The 11219-nt window shown below is 16.1% G+C and overlaps 4 protein-coding genes across 4 annotated transcripts; 2 read left to right on the top strand and 2 right to left on the bottom strand.

The window, feature by feature from the left end:
* Positions 1–1036: 1036 nt before the first annotated feature.
* On the top strand, positions 1037–2668 carry PGAL8A_00131800 (dihydroorotate dehydrogenase, mitochondrial, putative; the record flags this gene model as incomplete). The annotated part of the gene is made up of 1 exon (XM_028674844.1): positions 1037–2668. The coding sequence occupies one exon, from the start codon at positions 1037–1039 to the stop codon at positions 2666–2668; it is 1632 nt and encodes a 543-aa protein (XP_028526435.1).
* Positions 2669–3330: 662 nt separating this feature from the next.
* PGAL8A_00131700 (mitochondrial chaperone BCS1, putative) lies at positions 3331–4737 on the bottom strand (the record flags this gene model as incomplete). The annotated part of the gene is made up of 1 exon (XM_028674843.1): positions 3331–4737. The coding sequence occupies one exon, from the start codon at positions 4735–4737 to the stop codon at positions 3331–3333; it is 1407 nt and encodes a 468-aa protein (XP_028526434.1).
* Positions 4738–7538: 2801 nt separating this feature from the next.
* On the top strand, positions 7539–8723 carry PGAL8A_00131600 (conserved Plasmodium protein, unknown function; the record flags this gene model as incomplete). Its single annotated transcript, XM_028674842.1, has 1 exon — positions 7539–8723. One exon carries the CDS (start codon positions 7539–7541, stop codon positions 8721–8723), a length of 1185 nt encoding a protein of 394 aa, XP_028526433.1.
* Positions 8724–9633: 910 nt separating this feature from the next.
* On the bottom strand, positions 9634–10899 carry PGAL8A_00131500 (conserved Plasmodium protein, unknown function; the record flags this gene model as incomplete). The annotated part of the gene is made up of 1 exon (XM_028674841.1): positions 9634–10899. One exon carries the CDS (start codon positions 10897–10899, stop codon positions 9634–9636), a length of 1266 nt encoding a protein of 421 aa, XP_028526432.1.
* Between the last annotated feature and the right edge of the window lie 320 nt (positions 10900–11219).

The raw sequence follows: 11219 nt of genomic DNA, 5'->3' as shown, positions 1-11219 counted from the left end.
AATTTTATAAAAAAATTAATTTTATATTTTTTTTTTTTTTTTTTTTTTTTTTTTTCTTTATAAATAAATATATATATATAATTTCTCTTTTTTTTTTTTCATTTTTTTTAAACCTTTTTAATATATTTATATATTTTACTTTTTTAATTTATAATTAAATTTTTTTTTTTTTTTTTTTATTACTTTTTTTATATAAATATATGGCTTTTTTTAATTATTTAATTATTCATAATTTTTTTTTTTTAGACTATTTTTCTCTAATTATTTGTAAATATATTGTTACTTTAACATTTTTTATTTATCTTTTATTTCATTTACACAATTATATTTTTTATAAATTTATATATATGTATTTATATATGTTTTTTAAGTTTATATATATAAATATTTTATAAATTTATATGTATATAATATTATTTTATTTTTTTTTTTTTTTAGAGTTCGGTAGTTTATCTATTTATTTATGGTATTACTACTATTGTTACATTTTTAAAAATTCTTATTTATTTATTTATTTTTCTAACATGTTTAATCATTTATCATAAATTACAATACACAAATTTGATTAGCATATATATATCTACTGAGAAATGAAAAAAAAAAAAAAAAAAAAAAAAAAAAAATACTGTAAAATTTTTTTGAAAATAAGAAAAAATGATCATTTATATTTTTTAAAAAGAAAAAAGATTTATAAAAAATTTTTATAAACCTCAAAAAAAAAAAAAAAAGAATAAAATAAAATAAAAAAAAAATTATTGTTACCTGATGTTATTTATGGATTAATATAAATAAGGTGATAATAATTTTTTTTTATTTTTATATAGTTGAAAATATATTTTTGAAATATATACGTTTTAACTTAAAAAAAAACTTTTGTATAATTTTAATAATATTGTATCTTTTTTTTTTTTTTTTTTTAAATAGTTTTATTGAAGAGAAAGAAAAAAAGGACAAAACTGATAATAAAAAATATCATATAAAAATATTGATTATATATTTTTGGAATAATAATATAGAATTTTAATAATATGATAAGATGATTATAAATTCTAAAAATTCACTTTTTAATAAGATAGTAAGTAATCAAGGAAATAATTATTTTTATAAAATTATGAAAATAAATTTTTGTCTTAGAAGAAATGTTAAATATAAAAAATATGGAATTAATGAAATATTGCAAAAAAATATACCATTTGAAAAAAGTATAAAAAAAACATTAAATAATTATAATTTATTTCATTATTATATATCTAAGAATAATAGAAATAATGGTACATTGTTTGACCTTAAAATAAGAAAATTTTGTACACATTCTACAGAGAAAAATTTTGGAGAAAAAAAAATTGATGAAAAATATATGAATGAAGAAATGAAAATATTTAAAGAAAAAATGAGAAAGGAAAGATTAAAATATAAAAAAGTCATATTTTTTATTTTTTCGACTATTTTGGGTGTATATGTATATTTTGAATCTTATAATCCTGAATTTTTTTTATACGATATATTTTTAAAATTTTGTTTAAAATATGTAGATTGTGAATTATGTCATGATTTATTTTTATTATTAGGAAAATATAATTTATTACCATATGATACAACTAACGATAGTATTTATTCATCATCAGAAGTAAAAAATTTAAAATTTATTAATCCATTTGGTGTTGCAGCGGGATTTGATAAAAATGGTGTTTCTATAGATTCAATCTTGAAATTAGGTTTTTCATTTATTGAAATAGGAACAATAACTCCTAGAGAACAAAAAGGTAATGAGAAACCGAGAATTTTCAGAGATAATGAATCGAGAAGTGTTATAAATTCATGTGGTTTTAATAATATTGGATGTGATAAAGTGTCAGAAAATTTAATAAAATTTCGTAAAAAACAAAAAAATGATAAATTATTAAGTAGACATATTGTTGGTGTAAGTATAGGAAAAAATAAAGATACTCTTAATATTAATGATGATTTAAATTATTGCATAAAAAAAATAGCTAGATATTCTGATTATATTGCTATAAATGTAAGTTCTCCAAATACTCCAGGATTAAGAGATAATCAAGAATCAGAGAAATTAAAAAATATAATTTTAAACGTAAAAAAAGAAATAAATAAATTAGAAAAAGAAGAAAATAATAATAATAATAATAATAATAATAATAATAATAATAATAATATAAATGATAATTACTGGATAAATACTACAAAAGAAAAACCATTGATTTTTGTTAAATTAGCACCAGATTTAGAACAAAATGAAAAAAAAAAAATTGCTCAAGTGTTATTAGAAACTGAAATAGATGGTATGATTATTTCAAATACCACAACAAAAAATTTTAATATAAAAAGTTTTGAAAATAAAAAAGGAGGGATTAGTGGGGAAAAATTAAAAGAAATGTCAACTAATTTTATATCTGAAATGTACAATTATACAAATCAAAAAATTCCAATTATTGCATCAGGAGGTATATTTGATGGAAAAGATGCATTAGAAAAAATTGAAGCAGGTGCATCTGTTTGTCAATTATATTCATGTCTAGTTTTTAATGGTATGAAATCTGCTATTAAAATAAAGAGAGAATTTAATAATTTACTTTATCAAAAGGGGTATTATAATTTAAAAGAGGCTATTGGTAAAAAGCATAAAAAAAATAAGAAATTAAATAAATAAAAAAAAAAAAAAAAAAAAAAAAAAATTATATCAAATTTTGTTATATTTTGAACGGTATTTTCTGATGAACTTTTTTTAATTAAAAACTTTTTTTTTTTTTTTTTAGATTATTACATATTGAAAATACGTAATATTATTAATATATGTATTTTTACTTTTATATATTAATATTAAATAAAAGTATTAATATTTCATTATCTTTTTTTTTTCATATTTGTAAATTGTGTTTTTAATATTATTTTTTAAGTAATGTACATACCTATTTTAAAATTATTATTTTGAAAATTTTTCTTCAAATATATTTATTTTTATTTCATGAAGGATATATATAGTTTTTAGAATTAATACAACTTGTAAATAATAATACAATTTTGTTCTTTTTCTTTTTTTTAAGAAAATAGTTTTTTTTTTTTTTATAAAGCATAAAGAAATATGCATTTTTTACGAAAAAAAATTATTTATATTTTAAAATTTACAGGAGAATAATTGAAAATTTAGACAAAAAATACATATATTTCAATATTAAAATAAAATTTATAAAAATATGTTATACAATAAAAAAAAAAAAAAAATATATAATAAAATATATATATTTGTATTTATATTATTCCTAAAATTCAAAATATATATGTTTTTTTTTTTTTTTTTTTGTTATTAAATTATTATGTATTTATTTTATCATTTGTTTTTTTTTCTTTATATGAGTTTACCCAATCTTCTGCATTTTTAATAGTTTTATATGGATCAACTTTCGAAAATAAAAAAAAGGATTGAATTTCTGCCATACTTAAATGAAAATTTTGAAAAATTTTTGAAAATTTTTTAGCTAAATCATGATGTTCAGGGAAAAATCGTAAAAACATTTTTTCATATTGATAATTATTAGCATATGGAATGAGAATTTTCATATCTACTCTACCTGGTCTAATTAAAGTGTTAGGTAATCTTTCAATATTATTTGTCGTCATAAAAATAATTCTTTCCTCAGTTGCAACTATTCCATCTAATGCATTTAATAATCCACTATAAGATACACCTAACGTTTTAACTGGATTATTAAAAATAGATGTAGATGATAAAGAGGATGATACATTTTTATTTTCATCTTTATTTATACTATTAACAAAAATAAAATCAATATCTTCTAGAATTAAAATTGTTTTTGGTGGTACTGTAGCTAGTAAATGAATAAATCTATCATCAGTTAAATATATATCATTTATATTAATTGTGCATAAATTAAAATCAAAGTATCCTGCTAGAGCGGTTATTAAACTACTTTTTCCACATCCAGGTGGTCCATATAACAAGTAACATCTTCTATAAGGTATGCCTTTATCAATATACCAATTGGATGAATTAAGAAATTTTTCAATATCATTTATAATATATTCACTTAAATCTTTTGGTAATATAACAGAATTAATTGGGCGTTTATTTTTTGGTGTTCCGAATGGTCTCCATTCATGGCCAAAAGTTTTATAAACTAGGGTTTTTCCTTCTTCTTTTTTATCTATATATAATTTTGCATCTCTTAAAATTTTTTCAAAAATATGTTTAGACCATATAAAAGTACTTAATTTTATATTTTCAAATGGAATAGATCTATTCATATCAGATACCATGTTTTTTTCTCTATATCTTTCTACAAATATTAATTTATTTTCATAAATTAATAAATGATTTCCTATACTTGGTAAAAAGGAAAAAAATACATTTTTCTTATTTTTCTCATTAACCATTTGTGTTTTTAAGCTTAAATGTCTACTTATTATTCCTTTTTTTACAATATATTCAAGTATCCAATAATACGAAGTATCATTAATTGTAATTTCTAAAGAGGTAAACATATTTTTTTTTAAGGTTTGATAAAAAAGACTATTTAATCTATTTGCTACTGTAACAAATGCACCCACTGAAATTATACCAACTCCTGCACTAAAATATTCATTTTTTGTTATATTTTTAAATATAGATTCAAAAAACCCACAATTTTCATCAATCTTACTATCTATAATACATTTTTCTCCATTATTTTCACTATTTTTGTTCATCAAGAATTTCTGCATTATATAAAGTATGTTATTTTTTTTTAATCTTTTTCTTTCCTTTTTTCTTTCCTTTTTTCTTTCCTTTTTTCTTTCCTTTTTTCTTTCCTTTTTTCTTTCCTTTTTTCTTTCCTTTTTTCTTTCCTTTTTTCTTTCCTTTTTTTAATATTTTCCTTTTTTCTTTCCTTTTTTCTTTCCTTTTTTCTTTCCTTTTTTCTTTCCTTTTTTCTTTCCTTTTTTCTTTCCTTTTTTCTTTCCTTTTTTCTTTCCTTTTTTCTTTCCTTTTTTCTTTCCTTTTTTCTTTCCTTTTTTCTTTCCTTTTTTCTTTCCTTTTTTCTTTCCTTTTTTCTTTCCTTTTTTCTTTCCTTTTTTCTTTCCTTTTTTCTTTCCTTTTTTCTTTCCTTTTTTCTTTCCTTTTTTTNATATTTTTCTTTTTTTTTTTTTTTTTTTTTTTTTTTATTCAATCTATTTTCCTGTTATATTTATTAATTTATTTTATTAATTATATCTTTTTCATTTTCACTGTTATACATTTACTTAATATTATTTATTTATTTTATTTTTATTTATTTATTTTTTTTTTTTTTTTTTGTAAATTATCAATTAATATATATCTTTTTACTAATTTAATTTTATTTTTATTTATTTTTTTTCTTTGGTATACATTTTTTTTTAATCTATATTTTCATAAAATAAATATTTATTATAAATTATTTCTGATTTTAAAAATAATGGTTTTTAATTGATAACTTTCTTTATTTTCTAAGTAAATGTATAATACACTAAGATTTTAAAGAATTTATGTTTATTTTTACTTTTATTTCTATTTCTATTTATTTTTTAATTATATATATATTTTTACATTTATTTTATTTATCTTTTCCTTTTAAACTTGTTTTTTATAATTTTTATTTTAAAAACAAATATTATTATTATTATTATTATTATTTTTATAAATACGAAACTATCTCTACTGTTACATATATACACAATTTATTTTCCTTCAATGAAGAAAATACCTATTTTAACAAAAAAATACATTAAAAATTACTTTCTTATTTTTGTGAAATAGGAGATATTATACCTTTATTTAATTATATGAAAAAATCAATTAAAATAAACAGAAGAAAAAGAAAAGTATAATCATTATAAGAATTTGTTTTACATATTTTAACAGAGGTAATACATAAAATAAATCTTCAAATAATTGTTATAAGAAAATTATCTTAAACTAAAAAATTATTATTTTTTTAAAATAACTTAAACTATGAGATCATTCACTTTTATTAGATATAAAAAAAAAAAAAAAAGGATATTAAAAGTCTATAAATTGTATGAGATATAATGATAATTATACTGTAAAAATAATAGGAAAAATCAGTACATTTCCAAAATACAAAATTAGGGAAAAAAAAAAAAAAAAAAAAATTAATATTTATTTATTTTTATATTTTTTGTAAAAAAAAAAAAAATATATATAAAAATTTCTTATTTTAAAAGGTATAGATGTATAAGTTTCCCATATTGTATTTATATATATATATATATACATTTATTTTTGTTTATTATTTAGTAGTTTTTATTTTATATTTGATTCATTTTTCATAAAAATTATAAAGAATTCTATAATTCCATTTACTAATAGTTTTTGATTTAAAAGAAAAAAAAAAAAAAAAAAAAATCATTAATAAATTAATATATGTGTTTTCAAATATTTCCTTCTTTTATATGTCTAGTTACAAGTTACATATTATCTAAAATTAAAACATCTGTAAAAATATATTTCATTAAATTTAAGTATAAAAGAAAATTAAAGGTTCCTAAAAGTATTTTAAACCAATTCCTTTAAAAAAAAAATATTTCATAAATGTTTAAAAATAGAAAAAATAAAAAAAAAAGTAATAAACTTCATAAAGAGGAAAATAAAAAAGTTAAACTACTTTTAACACGATAAAAAAACATTAAAAAAAAAATAAGATGTGATAAACACTTAAAATCTATTATATTTTTAAAAACATTAAAAAAAAAAAAAAAATGTATGAAAATATAATAAAAAAAAATTTTCAAAATTGTTTAAAACAAAACACATAATAAAAAGAAAGCATTTAAAAAAAAAAAAAAAAAATATGAAAAAATTTGAATGTAAATATTTTATTATTAAACAGTAAAACAGTATATTAAGTATATATATATATATATATATATATATATATATATATATATATATATATATATATATATATATATAATACTTATTATATATAGAAAAATTTTTATTATGTTAAAACTATTTGAAACTTAATTGTTTTTTCTCTATTTTTTTAATTTATTAAAAAAAAAAAAAAAAAAAAAAAATTGAGCTTAAAGAATACAATTATTTGCAAAAAATTTGAAATATATAAATTTTTTTATATTTTTTAACATTTTAAGAAAAAAAAATTTAGTTAAAAATCACAAAAAAAATAGGGAGTTAATACAGGAAAACATAAATTGGGGGGAGACGAAGAAATAACATATTTGTTTTAAAAAAATATTTTTAAGAACAAATCATTACAAAAGAATTTATTTTCCTCCATTTATACATTAAATATATAAAAAATAAAAAATTGATATTTAACACATTAATATAAGAATATATTTATTACAAATATTAATATTTGTATTATTAAAAGTCTTATTATATGAAATATCTAGAACATTAGATAAAAAAAAAAAAAAAAAAAAAAAAACCTACTTTAAAAAAATATCAGTAGTATAAATTTAAGCTTATTTAGTTTTATTGTACATTTTTTTTTAAGTTTTACTTGTTTTTAAATGTAAAGATGGATAGTGATAAAAAATATAATTTTCAAGGGAATTATAATGGGAATAGTTATGATAAAAATATGAATTATTATAATAATGTAAATAATTGCTATTATAATTATGATGAAGATAAAAGAAATTTGAAGATAAGTAAAAATAATAATAATAATATGCATTATAATGAGGAGGAATCTTATAACTCTAATTTCTTATATAACTATAATATGAATAATGCAAATTACAATCAAGCAAATTATAATAACTATTGTAATTATAATTTAAATTATTCAGGATTTAATAATTATAGTAATAATTTAACAAATTATTCTCAAAATTATTATAGTAATGATCAATATATATTAAATAAAAAAGCAGCGAAAATTTTATATATATATAATATGTCAAACGAATATACTGATGAAAATTTTATTTATAGTTTATGTTTTATTTATGGAAATATTGATTCAGTTTGTTATATTAAAGGTAAGAATCTTTTTATTGTAAAATTTGTTTCGGCAGATTGTGCTTTAAATGCCTATAATAACTTGCCAAAGTATTTTAAAAATTTACAATTTGAATTAAGAAATGAATCTAAAAAAATTAGTTATTTTAATGAAAAGGTTAATAGTAACAAATATGTATCACCTAATATATCAGAAAAAAAATTTTTATCATTAAGTGCAGAAAAGAGAGAACAAATTATGAATATAAAGCAAAAAGAGTTGTTACGAAAATGTAAAGAAAAATTAAATGAATATATTAATATGTTCAATAATAAAAATATTACTAATGAAACAAAAAGAGAATTACAAACATTAATAGATCATTTAAAAAAAAGAATACAGTTATTAAATAATCAATGTGATAATTCTAATTTTAATGAACTTTCTAATTCTATAATATTAAATAATTATAATAATAATAATGACAATAACAATATAGAAAATAGTACAACATTAAAAATTAGTTCATTAAATAATATTAGAAATAATGAAGAATTAAGTAATTATATATTAAAAAATAATTCTGTTTTTTTAAATGAACATATATCTTATTTTTCTTTATTTTCATTCGGAGAAAAATATGCTATTATCAAATATAATAATGAAAATATTGCAAAAAATGTTTTTCAAAATTGCCAAATTTATAATATTCAAGTGGAATTTGTTCCTGATGATACAGCAAATAAAAATGAAAATTGAAAAGGAAAAAAATAAGTTTTGTAAATTAAAATTTGGATACACATATATTTATATACAACATACAAGTAAAATTTTATTTATAATTTAATAATATATTCAAATTATAAAATTATTTAATTTTTTTTTTTTTTTTTTTATAATTAAATTTATCTATCCTATGTATATAATATATATATATTATTTTTTCTTTAAATAAATGTCTCAATGATATTCAATTTTATTCTTTCTTTTTATTTTATCTTAATTTTTTTTTTTTTTAAAATAAAAAAAAAAAAATTCCTACAGCAATAAATATAAATATTTCTGCGTATTAAGAAAAAAGACAAAATAAATATATATGTGTATATAACATTTTAGTTAATAATTTTACTTTTTCATTTATGTATTTTTTTTTTTTTTTTTTTTTTCTTTTTCTCAATATCTCATATTTATTCACTTAATTTTGCTGTCTTTTCTTATTTATTTATTTATTTTTTAAGCAAAATTTTTTTATATAATTTTTAAAAATTTTATGTTTTCATTAAATGTAGCAAAATTATTTAAATTATGGTAACCTTTCATGTATCTATAAAAAAGGAAGATAATAATAAACTTTAAGAAATATATAAAAATTTAATAAGAATATTTTTAATAATTAAAATAACATAATATTAAAAAAGGGAAAAAAAAAAAATGAAGATGTGTATAAATTAAATTTTCAGCACGAAATGTTTTTATTTTTACATAATTACTAAAAACATTCAAAATGTTGTAAAAAAGGAAAAAAAAAAAAAAAAAAAAAAAAAAAAAAAAAACATAACTGTTTAATAAAATTTCATATAGAATATTTAAAAGTAAAAAAGTTCACAATTTTTATATTTTATTTTACACAAGTGTATATATATATATATATATAAATTTATTTCTGTCTTCATAAAAAATTGTACATATTCTCAATTGATTTCACATTTTTAATTTGATTATTCACATTTTTATCAATTTTTTTTTTTAAATTTTTTTTTTGCTTTTTTTCTTCCTTGATTCCATTTGCAATGATATGACGCATATCTAATTTTTGATTATCTTTTATAAAATTTTCACTCTTACTAGAATTTTCATTTATTTCATCTTTAATTATATGATTTTTTAGTAGATGGTCATTTTCATCAGTTTCATTAATTATAAAAGAACTATTGAGTTTATCAATTAAAATTTGTTCTTGTTCTTTTTTTTTTAATAAAATTTCTGATGTTTCAATTATTCTATCAACTAAAATTCTATTTCCTTTTAAGTTTCTTGCAGCATCAAAGTTATTCTTTTTTTTCTTCTTTCTTTTTTTGACTCTCAAATTTGCACCAAATCCTCCTTTTCCTCCTTTCAATCGGAATAATAAATAAATATCAAGAAATTCGTCAAAAATATTTATATTTGTTTTTTTTTCCTTTTTTATTAAAATAATACTTTTTTTATCATATTTATTATTACTTACTTTCTGTTCTAATATATTTTTATTTTTATGATATTCTTCATTTGATTTTATTTTAAAATCATTAATTTTATTTTTAACATCTTTATAATTAAGCAAATTTGAAGAAAATAAAACTTTATTATCTAAATGATCACTCTTAAAATTTTCATAATAATTAATATAATTTGATTTATTTTCAAATGTATAATTTTCATAAAATAACTTTTTGTCAAAAAATTTTTCTTGATTATTTAAAAGAGTTTCTGATTTGTTATTAAGATAATCTTTTTCATTTTTTATATTAAGTTTTCTGTACTCTTTATATATATTATCTACTAAAGAAGTATTAGAAAAATTGTTTCTTTTAGTATTTATATCTTCATATAATTCATTCTCATTTATTTCACTATTATCAATGCAATTTTTTTTATTTTCTATAAGATTTGTAATTTTTTCTTTTATATCAATATTATTTAGAGTTAGCAGTTTCTTCGTTATATTAAAAACAATATCAATTCTTTTTCTGTTTTTAAAAAAAATATATTTTCTGTTAATTACTAATCGAAATCTATCAATAGATAAATTGAATAATAAATTAATTAGTATATAAAAAAAAACATTGACATTTTTTTCTAATACTTTTCTTTCATATTTGTTTAGAAATTCTTTAATTTTGATTCGTTTATTTATAATTTTATTACCAATATGTATAATGTAATTCGAAGTCATAATTAATAAAAGAAGAAAAAAAAAAAAAAAAAGTAATTTTAATTTTCTATTTATATATATTATTCTAAAGAATATTATTATTAATAAAAATGTTGTAGATAACTAAAAATACAAAAATATATATAAATATGCACATAAATATGAATTTATAATTTTAATATTATTTTTACTTACATAACTACTTTTTTAAAAATATGAAACACTATTATAAATAAACAAAAAAAAAATTAGACATGCATTTAATGTATATATATGAATGAAAAAAAAAAAAATTATAATAAAATAAAGAAAAAGATGAATAACAAAAAAAAAAAAAAAAA

Source organism: Plasmodium gallinaceum (assembly GCF_900005855.1).
Source record: "Plasmodium gallinaceum strain 8A genome assembly, contig: PGAL8A_v1_65, whole genome shotgun sequence".
Classification (NCBI taxonomy): domain Eukaryota; phylum Apicomplexa; class Aconoidasida; order Haemosporida; family Plasmodiidae; genus Plasmodium; species Plasmodium gallinaceum.
Note: the sequence above shows the minus strand (reverse complement) of the source record. Positions and strands in the feature narration are given on the sequence as shown.